Source organism: Enhydra lutris, unplaced genomic scaffold (assembly GCF_002288905.1).
Source record: "Enhydra lutris kenyoni isolate GAN:26980312 unplaced genomic scaffold, ASM228890v2 scaffoldscaffold54, whole genome shotgun sequence".
NCBI classification, from domain to species: domain Eukaryota; kingdom Metazoa; phylum Chordata; class Mammalia; order Carnivora; family Mustelidae; genus Enhydra; species Enhydra lutris.
In genome coordinates this window covers 10,013,771-10,028,767 of record NW_019154138.1, presented here as the reverse complement: position 1 = coordinate 10,028,767, position 14,997 = coordinate 10,013,771, and the positions used below count along the sequence as shown (strand labels likewise).

At 45.7% G+C, this 14,997-nt stretch overlaps 1 protein-coding gene across 4 annotated transcripts in view; it reads left to right on the top strand.

Moving 5' to 3' along the window:
* The window catches only part of LOC111157353 (casein kinase 2 alpha 2), a 38,308-nt gene extending 29,216 nt beyond the window's left edge, over nucleotides 1-9,092 (top strand). For 2 of the 4 annotated variants that reach the window (XM_022518693.1, XM_022518689.1), the window contains 2 exons: nucleotides 1,025-1,173; nucleotides 2,845-7,124. In XM_022518693.1, coding sequence (XP_022374401.1) covers nucleotides 1,025-1,173; nucleotides 2,845-2,921 — 226 coding nt within the window. In that variant the 3' untranslated portion in view covers nucleotides 2,922-7,124. The other 2 variants (XM_022518690.1, XM_022518692.1) reach the window with 2 other exon arrangements.
* Nucleotides 9,093-14,997: the final 5,905 nt, after the last annotated feature.

Genomic DNA, 14,997 nt, shown 5'->3' with positions numbered 1-14,997 from the left:
CTGTCAGTAGAAAATGGAAGACAAAAACCTATTACAGGAAAAAATCTTTCTGATACAGCATATGCTTATTTTAATGGAAAATCTTAGAAAGCTGTGTTTCTTCTTTGAGTAAGAGCTTTATAGTTTTTTCTTGTTCTATGTAATGGATTTTTACAAGAGAGCAAATTTTGGGGCACCTGGGTGGCTCAGTGGGTTAAGGCCTCTATCTTCGGCTCAAGTCATGATCCTGGGGTCTTGGGATTGAGCCCTGCATCGGGCTCTCTGCTCAGCGGGGAACCTGCCTCCTCCTCTCTCTCTGCCTGCTTCTCTGCGTACTTGTGATCTCCATCTGTCAAATAAAATAAATAAAATCTTTAAAAGAAAAAAAGCGGATTTTAAAGTATATTTGCAGGTACAGTGAGATAGTATTGAAAAGTAAATGCATTGGGGCACCTGGGGGGCTCAGTGGATTAAGCCTCTGCCTTCAGCTCAGGTCATGATTTCAGGGTCCTGGGATCGAGCCCCACATCGGGCTCTCTGCTCAGCAGGGAGCCTGCTTCCCTCTCTGTCTCTGCCTGCTTCTCTGCCTGCTTGTGATCTCTCTTTCTGTCAAATAAATAAAATCTCTTAAAAAAAAGGAAAGAAAGAAAAGTAAATGCATTGGCAATTTTCAGTGTTTTATGGAGCCTCTAGATTTCTGAGGTTGGCTCTCTAAATATTTCTGTTGAACAAAAATAACTCCCATCACCTCTGTGCCTCACCAAATGGACTAAAAGCCTGATGCCTAAGAGGTGATCTAGGAAGGTGCCACAGATTCTAAATGAGATGTCGAAGTTTTTGCTCCTTTTATTTGTCAGAGAGCACTGGTTTTTGTTTCAGGATGCTGCGAGTGTCCCTGTGGGGGGTGGGGCAGATACCGTGAGAAAGAGATTGAACGAGATTGAAATCAGTGCAATAGTCTAAGATTTTGTTGCCTTTAGCCCTAGTAACATCAGGAGTCTTGTTGAATAGAATCTCGGTACTAACGCTTCCCTTTCCTTCTCAGACATTCACGGAAACGCTGGGAAAACTTTATCCATAGTGAGAACAGACACCTCGTCAGCCCCGAGGCTCTAGATCTTCTGGACAAACTTCTGCGATATGACCATCAACAGAGACTGACTGCCAAAGAGGCCATGGAGCACCCGTACTTCTGTGAGTCTCCTGGGGTGTAGTTCATTAAAGGAGAAATAGTTGCTTATCTTTGAGGCCAGTCAGGAGAATTCTAGCGGTTTGGATTGAATCATCCGTGGAATTTGGCCTCACTGGTTCTCGACTGTTGAGACAGTTTTGCCATTCCGTTTCTTGGTCTGCAGGGTGTTTGCTTGTCCGCTGCCTTAGCTGTCCTGGAGTCTGGTCTGTGGACCATTTCCTGTGGCCCTGAGTTGGGAGATCACGAGCACCTGAACATTGTTTTCAGATACATACATCTGTGTGGGACCCTAACCCAAGATACCTTCCCCTCAAAAAACAAGTAGTTTAAAGTAATAAGGTGACTGTGGTATATTTTTAAAGAAGGAAATGTTAAATAAAGGAATTTGAGAAAAGGAAAGCAGGTGTGGAAAGACCTCACTAAAATCCTTCCTCAGTTAAAGAATTTTTGGGTCTCCCTTCATAGTGTGGGTATGGATCAGTGCCTGGGGTTGCTTATCTGCATGTGTACCACCCTCCCCCGCAATACAATAGGTCTCAAATAAGCTTTCCCCTTAATTGCTGGCAGCATGAGATGATATGGTCCAGGCACAGAGGAGACTGGGGATAAAGGTTACAGGACCTACAGAGTCTTAGCTCACTCTCTGAATCAAGAAAAAAACCTTCAGCCTGTCTGTTGGGTTGGCCAGTATGCTATCGTCCTTTCTTTTCTTCCCTTCTAGAGATTAAGCAAATCCTACCTGTATTATACAATTCTTGAACCTGCTGGCCTGTAAGCATTAGTGGACAACAAATTGGAAAGGTTTTACCCTTTGGCCTTCTAGACCTCAGATAATCACAACGCAGGGGGCCCTCTTTCCAATTTCTGGCATAGGAAGCTATTTTCACCCTCTGAGTTAGAGTCAATTAAGAATTCTGATGTTTGTAATACGTAATTCATGATCTGTCTACTTTTCTGAATACACATCTTCTGTAAAAAAAAAAAAAAAAAAAGTGTTTCAAATGACTGTTGCTTAAAATTGATAGGTCTTCTAATGGCTCTTTTCATTCCTTTGCTCCCAAGTGCTCATTACTGCACATGATTTGAAGAAATTGGGGGTTGGACCTGACATTAGTATTCAAGGAAAATAACACATAAGAAGATTAGTAGTGATTTTGAACAGTGGGAAGTCAATGTTTGTGGACCTCTGTTTTCCAAGAGTCTCCATAGTTGAACTTGCCCTTTGAAGGAAGTGCAAGAACTGACTAGAAGAGCAAATTCCCCTGATTAGTTTTCAGTATCTGATTTTTCTTTAACCTTAGTTCTGTAATTTCTGTTGTCCTTCTTTTTTTTTTTTTTTTAAGATTTTTATTTATTTATTTGACAGAGAGAGATCACAAGTAGAGAGTCAGGCAGAGAGAGAGAGAGAGAGAGAGAGAGGGAAGCAGGCTCCCTGCTGAGCAGAGAGCCCGATGCGGGACTCGATCCCAGGACCCTGAGATCATGACCTGAGCCGAAGGCAGCGGCTTAACCCACTGAGCCACCCAGGCGCCCTTCTGTTGTCCTTCTAACCCTGGCTTTCCCGTCAGTCTGTCCGTCTCTCTCTACCCCACTGCAGAAAGGGGATTGTCATGATAGTGCCTCCCACGGCTTCCATCCCAAATTCGGCTGACTTCCATCCTGTTCTCTTGCAGACCCCGTGGTGAAGGAGCAGTCCCAGCCTTCTGCAGACAATGCTGTGCTTTCCAGTGGCCTCACGGCAGCCCGGTGAAGACTTGGAAGGCGACGGGTAATGCGGCATTGATGCTTGCCAATAAAACCAACCAACCAAACCCAAATCTTGAAGGAAAACTACAATGTGATAAAAAGAAATTCTAGTCATTCCTTCTAAATGCAAAGAAGAGTAAAGACCTAACTGTCTGTCAAAAAGAAAGAAATCCCCCAGTACTAGTCTACAGGGAGCTGCCGTTGTGGCAGCAGGACGATGCCCATAGTTCAGGATCTGAGGGAACGTTCCCTTTGGAATGCATGGGAGAGGAGAGACTCGGAGTTGTTGTCCATTTACCTTTATTTAACAGGAGGCTACTGTTGAATTAACCCGTTCAGTCAACAAGCTCTGAATATCTGACTTCCTATCTATTCCACTGTGGTCTGGGTTTCCTTTGGTGTGAGATTCAGGCTCAAGATTTAGCAAAACGTCAGCAGTCTATACTGACACACCAGCCTCATTTATGAAAAGGAGATATTAAAACAGTGACAGTATTTTTTTTTTTAAGCTCTTTTACAAATTCATGTTTTATGTATTTTTTTATGACATGAGCTCTCTGGGAAATGTACCTCACCCCTGCAGTTTTCTTCTAAGTGTATTCATTTGGGAGCACACTGCGGGCGCTCACGAGAGGCCCCTTTGCCGTCAGTAGGCATCACTTGAAACCTTGTGACGCCGTGAACAGGTCCTCTGTCTCATCAGAAGTGTGATGCGCAGTGCATAACTTGGAGCTCACTGTAACCTTTGTTGATTTGCCTAACCATAAAATCTTGTTGCTATTTTTTCCGTGTAGCCTTTTTTTTCTTTTTGCAGCCTTGTAAGGAAAACCTCACCATTTCCCAGCACATACATCCCTGTGTGTGCACCCGTTTTCATGCACCTCTCTGAAATAGAGACTTTTTGGTCATAACCATAATGAAAGCTGGAAAGTAGGTCTTCAGGCCGGTTGGGGAATGAGGGAAACATCCTATTAGAATGTATTTAGGAAAAGACCTATTGAGTGAGAAAATGTACTCTTCCCCCACCCCCCACCCTTTTTGCCTTTTTATCCCCATGAGAAGCAATTTCCCTCTATAATCAGGGTAAGCTGCATTTGGAAGCTCCAAGAATTCATATGTGAACGCGATGGCAGAGCTGTCCTTCTCACGGGCAGGGACTGGGGTCGTGTGTGCAGGGCCAGCCCCTACCCCAGTGACTGAGCAGTCATCATCTGGGGAGCCTGGGGGGTTAGTTGGAGCTCCTGGAGTCAGTGTCAAAGGATCCATTGTGCCAGCCTTCGTGTTAGCAAAGGAAGCTAGATTCTGTTTTAAAAAGTAAACAGGCTGATTTCATTTTGGGGACTTGTCACCAGTCTGGTTTGCAAGCAGTCTCCTCCCCCAGCTGCAGAGCCATGCCACAGCTGTGGGGACTTCGAGCTAGGCTAGAGCTCGAGGTGTCAACCCACATCAGACTGTAGGATTTCTTTATTAACTATTTAATAATGCCATACATTTTTATAAGGTTAGATTGTTTGTTTGAAAACATCTGTTTACATTCCGTATTCCAATAAAATCGTATTGGTATTGGTAGCAGGTCCTATCTCTATATGTAGATTGTATTTTTGTTGTTTGGTTGGTGGGAATTTAAAATGCAAATAAAACTCTTACTAGAGTTGACGTTACAGATTGAAAATTAAAAATAAGACCCCAAAGCCAGGAAATGCATTCAGTTTAGATTCTCATACTACTTGCCTATATTGCACATTCTGTATATTGATGTATGCATTTGTTCTACCTGAAAACGGAAGCCAAGGCATGAGCTCTCAGCTGCACCTGTATTCGTATGTCAGGCATGGAAGCCTTCTGATGTGCCCTTCTGGGCAGCACTGTTGGTAATTACCAGGGAGATGTGCCGCTGTGAGTCCTTTTTGCCCCCTACCTCTCATCTCCTCCTCTGTCATTCTTGCCCACCCCCCCCCTTTTTTTTTTAAAGTTGCCTGTCTGGACCAGGCAGGAGGAGTATACTGGAGGGTCTTGGTGAAGTAGTAACCCCATTTCTTTTCCTTGGGTTCCCCAGACGCAGCGAAATTATCTGGAGGAGTATAGTCAGGTGATGGACGTACTTCTGCGTCTCTCCGTTGATCATGATTTAGTCGGTGCAGACACAGCTAAGCTGCCTATCCTGGCTCTGTGACTGTGGCTCTGACAGAATTACTCTGACAGGAGTAATTCTTTTTATGCATGGTTTACTTTTCCACCACCTATGCTTTTCACTTCTTTTCCTGCCTTAGACAGTATGACTGAGTTTAAAATGCCCATCTCTTTCTGAGTCTGGTCTTGACAACTAACTGGCTGGCTGGCTGTAGGTTCTTTCCCAAATTGAAGTGAGTCCAGTCCTGACCTTTTCTCTTACCCATCTCCAGAGCCCTTTTGTGGCCAGATGAACCTAGCTCCCTGGAGATTTCAGAGTACTTAACCTGGCTTAGGAGATGGTCATGAAAAGTTCCCAAAGTGGGGGGCGTGGGCAAGGAAAGAAGACGTGAGAGAGAGAAAGAGAGAGAGTGTGTGTGTCTGTGTGTTTGAGTGGGAGTCTGCTTTTATACTTAGACTCAGCTGTGGTATATTTACCCACCCAATATCCTATCTGGTCAGCAGATTATTTCTTAAGTTCATCTCAGTATTTTTGATTAGCCATTTTGTTTGCTTTGTTACTTTATAACTGGTTAAAAGTGCCTACGATAAGGACTTAGTTATTTCCTAAAGAAAAGCAAAAAATGTGGGGAACAGGGTAGTGTTACACTATCACCTCAGGTCCTGCCTGTGTTCAACGACATAGGCCTGGTATGGTGAGAACAAAATGTTCCTTTGCCAAATACATATATTAGTCTGTCAGGGCTGATGGGCCACAAGTGAGCGTAAGTGCGAGGCTTGGCTTCAGCTGACAAGTCCCATGGCGAGAGCAGAACTGATGAGATGCCCAGTGACCTTTTCACCTGCAGCTTGGTTGCAGTTCACTCTCCCCTGGATTGTATCAGCTGCCCGCTCCTGTCCCATCACTGGGAGGGGACTAGGTGGGAGAAGTCAAGTGGACAGCACAGATCAAGCATTCCTGGGTCTTCTCACCAATGACAGCAGTGCCGATGGTGGCTCTCTGAGGCGCCTGCACACCGGCCGCTGCGCCGGGTTTAACAGACATCCTCTAGCACGTCGCTGCTCCCGGGGCTCAAAGCTGCTGTGCTCCCTTGCAGAGAAGGAAGGGACTCAGACTGCTTGGCTGGAGAAGACAGAAGAGCTTGTAATCCTTGGGGGCTCAGGCAGGAGGTGGTTAAAAGAAAGGAAACCAATAAGAAAAACAGTCAAAGGGTAGATCTTGAGGAGGGAGCATGACTTCTAGACAGAATTCAGGGACACCACCTTCACGAGCTGGAATGGTGTCCTGAAATGGGCACGGCGCCTGGAGTGGTTCCAGCAGGACTGGAAGTGGTGCCCTCCAGGCAGATGCCGAGTCCCAGAGAGAGCTGGCGGCCGTGGGTCTCGGTCCACACCTACTCAGGGAAATGACTTAGGTTCTCCCAGGTGCTGTATTAAGGATGGAAGCAAAACTCTTTGGGGAACACAAGCAGCAATTGGAAGAATTTTTTTATATGCACTGAAATGGTTCTAAGAGAGCCCACTTGGCCGTTTCCCTTAATGCCAGTTCAGACTGCATGATTTGTTTAGAAACCTGTGTTACTGCACGAGCACCCACAGGATAAAGCAAATTTCCCTCCTACAAATAAGTAGGGGTGGATCATAATGGAGCAGAGTCAAGGTCATTGAACTCTAAGCCCTTCCAAAAGCAAAAGCAGGGTCCACAGGAGTATATGAGAAGCCAGAGTTTGTCAGCGAGCTTAATCAACCTAAGATGGCCTTACGTCCTGCTTTTAAAAAACTAATCCCAGGGTGGGAGGGGGAGGGGAGGTGGCGGTAAAACATCTGGCCCAGAAAATCAGTAATAACAACATATACTTCTGAGCTCTATGGATGTGTTCATGGAAACGACTACGAGCAGGTGCCGTGGAGGCTGGGGAAAGTGATGTGATGGGTTATACGGCTGACGAGCTGAGTACTTCTGTGTAGAGACTCAACATGTGCTACAAATGTGATACTTAATCCTGAACTGCATGTATTGGGGATTGTTCAAAAAAAATAATAGCTTTCATTGAATCAATAAATTAACAGTTTTGCACTTGCTGGCTTTTCTTGCTGTAAATGGTGACTAAGAGGTTGGGACAGAAATCTTGCCATCCCCTGGAAAGCTTGGATAAATCTTCAAGACCTGTGGAGCCAACCATTTCCTTCTGTTCGCAGAAAAGCACCACTGCCTGGGTTGTGATCTTTGCCAAGTGACCACTTCTGACACACTTGGCCACCTCTTTGTATCACTGGATGACTGATATATGACTGATATGCCGCTGCCCTTAGAGGAAAGACAAATGCATGTTCAGTCCTGTTTTCATAAATAAAAATGTTGACAACCACCAGCTTCCCAAGCGGGAGACCAGCCACTGCTATGGGGACCTTAGGCTTGTGTTTCCTGTGTCTTGGGGGAGAGGCGGGGTACACCTTGAACTGCAAAGATGGGTTTATGGGCGATGCAGCAGATCCCCACCTTCAGTCCTGTGAGGTGGGGCCGGAGTGGTGTCCCGGTGGGGCGGGTGTGGTTCCTTGGTACTCTCTTCCGCCGAGGGCACCTGCTTCTGGGATCGGCCCATTTCAGTGCCCGACACACCTCTGTGGCAGAGTGCTCTGCGTTGATGACCATCTCTCCCTGCCCGCATTCCGTGCATCACAAGCAGGCACGCGCTATTGTGTGTCTGCATTTGGCAGATGGTGGTGTCTTTAATTAGCGTGCTTCTCCCTGACAGATCCCTCTGTGGCGCTGGACGCTTGGAAATCAGTTGGCAAAGTGCTTAAAGGCAAATAGGCCTTTCTTTCTTAGCCTTCCGCACCATGTGGCCTTTCTCAAGAATGTAGGATCTCCCTTCCTTGACCCAGGGAAAGTTTTCATGAAATGATGTTTCTGTGACTGCTTCCTGGGGGCACAGTCCTTTCTCATTGCTGTAGTGCCGATCTCTGAGCACTGCTTCTAGAGTTCTGCCGCTGGCCTCTTACCGCCCACACCACTGTGCCGGACATGGAAGGAGAAACGGGGTTTTCAGGCCATGCCACACCGCTGCTCCCGGGGAGAGTTAAAAATATTTGAGCTCCCTTTTTGCTCTTTGTTTGTTAATGGACTCTGCGCTTCCCCAGCGTAAATACAGCCATCTGATTATTAGTCCCGAGATGTCCTCAGTGAACTGGGTCAGGGCTGATGGGGATCTGGAGTTGGACTGCTGAGCTTGTGGCTCGGCTGGCAGAGAATGGTCCAGAGCCCATGATGCTTCCAAATCTGTATTCCGGACCCAAGAGGTGGGAAGGAGGCCTGGGGAACACATGCCATGTCCAGAGCTTTCCCCTTGCTCTCTCAGAAGGCCATGCCTAAGACCACCTCTGTGAGTGGCAATCACAAGAGGAAGGAAGAGGGTATTGCTGAAACCTGAGACCATAAAGTTAGCTCTTACTAGGTTTTCCATTGAGTGGCATGGGAAAGTCCAGCTTGCACACTGCTCCCAGCACTCTTACAGAGAAGGAAGCCACAGGCAAGTGAAGGCCTGTCCTCACTCCGGGTCAGATTGATTAATGCCGTCTTTCCCCTCCTCCCATCTCTTTCCCCAGGTCTGTTGCGGTTCCTCCCACTTTTCCATAAGCAGAACAAGAACCAAATCAAAACGTCTTAACGTGTGTAGAGAGATCACGTTCCGTGAGCAGACACAAAATGGTGGCAGGTTTGGCCAGCACGAACCAGACCAACCGAAGGGCAGCCCACCACCGTATATCAAACCTCACTTCTGAATGTAAAAGGTTCATACGCCTTTGGCTTCCTGTTGACTTCCTCCTGACCCAGAAAGCATGGGAAATGTGAAGGGTATGCAAAATGGTCGTGGGTTACTGTTGCTCCTCTGCTCCCCCTTGACTCGGCCTGTGGCCACCAGCAGACCACGTTAACTAGCCGACCACAGACTCCACAGTGGGGGCACGGGGGCAATCTACGGCATGACGGGCAGTTACATATTATAATTTTAAAAGTATATATTATTGAATAAAAGGTTTTAAAAGAAATGTATGGAGAGTTTTCAGTGTGGAAGGGGCCATTAACCGAGACCCGTGGCCGCAGAGGACTGAATGAAGAGCATTCGTGCCAGGTTCTAGCCAGAGGAAAGCAGGGGGAGTCCCAGCAGTGAGAAGGGCCGGTTTGAAGGACACTCTTGGCCAGAGATGAGAAGTTGAACAGGTATCGTGAACTATTCCTGAGAATGGGGCAAACTGAGATGACTTAAGTAGACCGAGCGAGCCAAGAGAGCCGTGTTTTGCCTTGACCCTTCCTTCTAACCCAGTGACGAGGCGGTAGACAGATGTCACCTCTGGTGACCTCCAGGAGATGCCTTAGCCCCTTCTTTGCTTTCCTATTGCCGGTGTCTCTATAGTTCATTCCACCTCCCCATCCCCCACCTTCCCTGTGCTCCTTCTGGAAAAGCATCTTAACATGGAGCTTGCTTGAGTGTGCGGTCTTGCCGTAGGGAAGGGGTCAGAGGATCTCAGGTCCAGACCAAGGGCTGCTTCTCGTGGCATTCAGAAGCTCCCATGAGCTGGAAGGAATTGTGGCCCACACGACTGTGAGAGTGTGCAGTGGCAACACCAGGTGTATTATGTGAAAACGAATCCGCTTTACAAACAAGTCTTCCCTGGCTCCCTCAGGCCTGCCGTCCCAGGACAGCTGTGCCACAGGGAGCTGAAAGCAGCCACAACCTGGTGGCCATTCAGCTTTGTCTCTGGCTGTGGACTGCGTCCTCCACAGCCTGTAGAAAGCAAGAGAGCCGGGCAGACCCCGATGCCCACGCGGCTCAGGGGCGCGCACTAGTTCCCCACAAAAGCCACTTGGTCCCACAACATTCCTTCTTCTGTCTTTGCTGCTTGTCCTGAACAGGTGACTGTGGGAACCCAGGTGTGGACACTCACAGTTTCTGAAGCAGTTGTGGGGGGAAAGCAAAGAGGCCCCTCAGGGTCATCACGGCGTCACAGTGTCCCTTGGAGCAGCCTCTGTCGTATCCAAGCAGTTGCACAGGTGTGGGAGCCCGAGACAGTGCCTGGCCCCGGACACCAGCGACGAGGGCCCGCAGGCCTGCTGCCAGCGGACTGTAAGGCCAACAGGACACCGAGTGGATGGACTTGGGACTTTGCAGCACCACTGCTGGCCTGGTTTTCTTAAGCAGGCTCTCTCCTGCGGCCTTTCTGACTCAAGGCTCTGCAAATTTCTTGTGGTCTCCCATCCTCAAAGCTCCTACAGACATGGTGCTTCGTGTGTGCATGTTACCTACCTAGCCCATCACTCCATGTTGACCCATCGGCATTTGAGATCCTTCCCAGATGAGAAGGGTCTCTGCAAAGTAGATGTTGTTGACTGGCTCGGGAATTCTTAGATGCCGTGCAGAATCTGAATGCTAGCTCCCTGTTTATCTTCTCAACCGAGGTGCTCTTTAACTTCCCCGTGGGAAAGTCTTGTTTTCCAGAAACCTCTCAAGCATTTCAGATACGTTTCTTTTTTGTCGATGACTACTGTTGGGTGGGAGAGAGTTTGTGGAATAAAGGGAAAGGAGGAGTTTTTGCTTAGGCTTTTTTGACCTTGAGAAAAGGGGACAGGGGACCTGCTTACAGTCTATAAGGCTTATCCGCAGCGTGCTTGGAAATCCAGAGTATCAATTCTCATCTCAGTGCTCCTGCTTTGTGTTTGGGCTGTTTAAAGTAATGTTTGTTTAACTTTTCTAATTACCAAAGTACTATATGCTCATGGCAAAAAATGCAAATGTTACCTAAAAGTCAATCATGAAAGCTTTCCCCCACCTAACGCCTACCCCTACCCCGCCACACACAAACACATACGAAATCTCTTTCCTCTCTTGGAGGAAAGATGGTTAAATTTGGCGTATATCTTGTGATTTTTTTTTCCTTCACGTTTATGAAGTTAAAAAATGATGACAATTTTTATTTTTACAGAAATGTCATCAAACTGTACGTCTTTTTTTTTTTTTTTTTTTTTTTTTGCAACTTGTGCTTTCCCGGAGTTGTGACAGTTTCACCGTCAGCATGTACAGATCTACCTCACCTGTGTTTCGTGGCTGGGTGGTGTTCCGGCGTGTGACGTACCACAGGCGAAGCAGTCCTTACCGATGATAGACTCTTGGCAGAACTATTACCAATATGCCGCAGTGAACACATTTGCACATATATTTTTATGCAGTACATTGTGTTTGTGAGATAAAACCTTAAAAAGGAATTGTGCCATATGTTTTGTTTTGTCTTAGGACATTGCCATGATTCAGAGAAAGCAGGCTTCTCTTCCCTTCTCTCACGGGTCTAGGTTGGAACTGTGATGCCTTTAGCCATGGAACTCTTGTGGGACTCTGTCAGGCACTCAGAACATAGTGCCTAGAGTCTTTGAGCTTTCCAGGAAAGCAGGAATGTTTGAAACCTGAAAAAAAAAAAAGTGTTGGCGCTCACATAAGAAAGTTACAAAATAAAAAATTAATAAATGTAATTATCTGTCTTTCCAATCCTATGAGCTTCATTGTTATTTGCTTTAAAAAATATTTCTCTTATGGTAGTGAAGTGTTACAATCACCAAATCAAATCATTTAAAAGCAATTTTTAAAGACCCTTTAAAAAAAAAACAACAAGAAAAAAGTTACCTTAAATATGAAAAATGGCTACCTTTTAATATGTTTGATATGCTGTAGGGAAGCCTTCAAAAGTAAGCAGGGAGGGGGCTGGCAAATGTTATAAAATATCCCTGGGCAGAGGGTGGGTATAGAATGGATGAGCAGCACTTTGAGGAATATTCAGCAAGCTTTTAAAATGTGCATTTGAAACGCATAGTACTAAGTAAAGAAGCCAGACTCAAAAGGCTACTTACTAAGTAATTCCATTTCTGTGACATTCTGGGAAAGGCAAAATGTTAGATGGAAAACGCATCTGTGGTCACCAGAGATTCGGCATGGCCAGGACAGGGTGGGGGGCTTGATAACAGGAGGAAATTTGGGGGTTGATGGAACTGTCTGTATCCTAAATATGGCGATGGTTATGTGACTCAGTGCCTTTGTCAAAACTGTACAGCCCCCCAAAAGAGTACATTTTCCTGTATGTGAATTAAAAAATAAAATTTTAAAACAACAATAATGCGCAGGGGCCCAACACAGTCCCACTTGAACTTCACTCTCAGATGAGCAGGAGCGTTTTCTGCCCACCATTGGATCTTTTACTGATGTCATCAGGGCTGATGGTCTTTGGCTATAACCACTGGTGATGGCAAGCAGTGGTCCTTCACCCACCAACTGAACACCCACTTCCAAGGCAGTCTTCCGTCTTTGCTCTGAGCTAAAGGGTGATTCTTCAGGCACAACTACTCCCCTCATTACTGTGCCTTCCCACCCCGATCAGCAAGGAGGAATAAGGCATAAACTCTGCCTTGCCAGTGTGTGGCAAGTCCCTTGTGTCTCTCAGAGGCCAGTGTTCAGAGTTTCTGGGCTTTGACATGAGCAAACACTGTCCACTGGGTTCTGGTGTCTGACCAGAGCCTCTGCTGAAAAGGATGCTTACAATTACTGGTGTTTCTAATACCTTAATAATTAAAGCTGTACATTTAAAATCTACTTTGTGTTCCTAAGATTGATTTCCAAATCTTGTTCTAACTACCAACTAGTTGGTTTTATATATAAACACTTTTGCTTATTCCTTGATTGATGCTCAATCAACTCAAAATATAATGGGTTAGACTGTAAATATTGCTTGTACACAATCTAGTTTTCTTAGACATTTCAAAGTCAACCATATATTTAATCTGTTTGAAACGAAAGTAAATGTCAGAGATGAGCATTTGGCTCTACTCTACTCGTCCATCCATCCAGTCAGTCATCGTGTGCCTGCCATGATGTGTAGGTGCTGAGACACATGCGCAGAAGAAGACACAGTCTGCACCTGAAAAGTTTGCACACCAAAATTAAGCCTACAATGGAGCCAACTCACTAATTTATGTTTTGCAAACCTTTGAACAAATCATCTTTACTGTAGCCAAAGCCATAATCACAATCAACTTTGAATCCCAACATAAGAAACAACAGAACACAGTTAAGGCAGACGCTTACTGAGAATGGGTAGTTAGAAGAAGCAAACATTCATTTTCTCCATCAGCTCACTCATTGATTGGCTCTCTGTTCAAGGCACTTAGGCCCACACTCGCTCAAGGTGTTCCATGTTAGTTAAGAACACACTGTTACTGAGAGGAATGTGAGCAGGCAAATGGGATAGGCGAGCCCCAATTCAGAGTGGAAGGAGATTTCTACTGGCTGGCTGGTGTGGAGCTACTGAGGCCAGGAGAGACAGAGCCTGTGCTGGGCCTGCAATGACCAGGACCACAGGTCCATGACTCTGATTCACTGATTCAACACATACTTACTGCATTCCCACTTTATGCAAGCACTTGGATTGGGTACTGGGAAGACAACTATAAGCAAGACAGACCAAATTCTTTCTCCCAGAAGATCAAAATCAGGGGAAGGGAGATAACAATAAGTAATATAGATGATGAAGTGATGACAAATTCTATAAAAAAAAAATAAAGTGGGGTAGGGGACAAATAGTTGGGGTGGGAGTGGTGCCATTCCAGGTTGGTTGTCAAAGAAGTCCTCTCTGATGAGGTATATAGTGAGTTGGATGGTGTCCCCTCAAAATTCATGTCCACCCAGAACATAGAAACGGGCATTTATTTGGAAAGAGGGACTTGGTGGATGCATTCTCAAGATGATGTTTTATTAGATTCAAAGAGGACACTAAGTCCAGTGACTGGTGTGCTCATAAGAGGAGAGGACACAGGAAGTTTATGTCAAGATGGTGGAGACAGGGTGCCTGGGTGGCACAGTGGGTTAAGCCTCTGCCTTCGGCTCAGGTCATGATCTCAGGGTCCTGGGATCGAGCCCCACATCAGGCTCTCTGCTTAGCAGGAGCCTGCTTCCCCCCCTCTCTCTGCCTGCCTCTCTGCCTACTTGTGATCTCTCTCTCTCTCTCTCTGTCAAATAAATAAGTAAAATCTTAAAAAAAAAAAAAAAAAAAAGATGGTGGAGAGATTGGAGTGAGGATGCCATAAGCCAAGGAACATCTAGGGCCATCAGAAGATGGAAGAGGCAAAGCAGGATCCCTGAACATTTTAATAACAAGGGATAAATTGTTCACTGGCCTAAAGTGAACAAGTCATCCAAAATAAGTCATCCAAAAATAAGTTTCATATAAAAAAATTTGACTTTCTACTCTAATAAGATCCATATATTCCACCCCCCATCCCCCACCCCACACCATGTCTGGAAATTCTGGTTAGATTGTTCACAGGGTTGCTGTGAGGATTAAATGATCTAGTGAAGGCTAAAGCTCTTCTACTAAAGTATAGTGCCTGACACCTAATAAATGCTCAACTGATCTTAGCTATTTGTAGCGGTTTTGATGAGGATGTTAACAGCAAACTCCTTTTCTGGCAGCCACAATACCCAGCACAGGCCTGGGCACACAGTATAATATTGAGGAGATGCTCAGGAGCGATTGGTCTCCAACATTTGCGATTTCTTCCACACGTGAAATATCAGAGCTTATTTTACGTCTTTTTAAACCTTTTCTAAATATTAATTGATTTAAAACAGCTATTGATTCAACTCAACCAACTCAACTTTATTTTGTTTAATTTTATCAATTTCTGCTTTTATCTTAATGCTCAGGCTTTTGGTTTGCTAGTGCATTGAAAGTAAAACATTTTCTGAGAGCACTGGTTTGCATCCCACGAGATAACGTGGAGTTGTCGTAGCGACTCCCTTGATAATTAAGCAATGATGCGTATAAGGTGCTTAGCACGGTGAGTACACAATAAGGGTCGGCTGCTTTAATATTATCCTGCACTTAGCCAACATCTATTTGACATTCTCAGG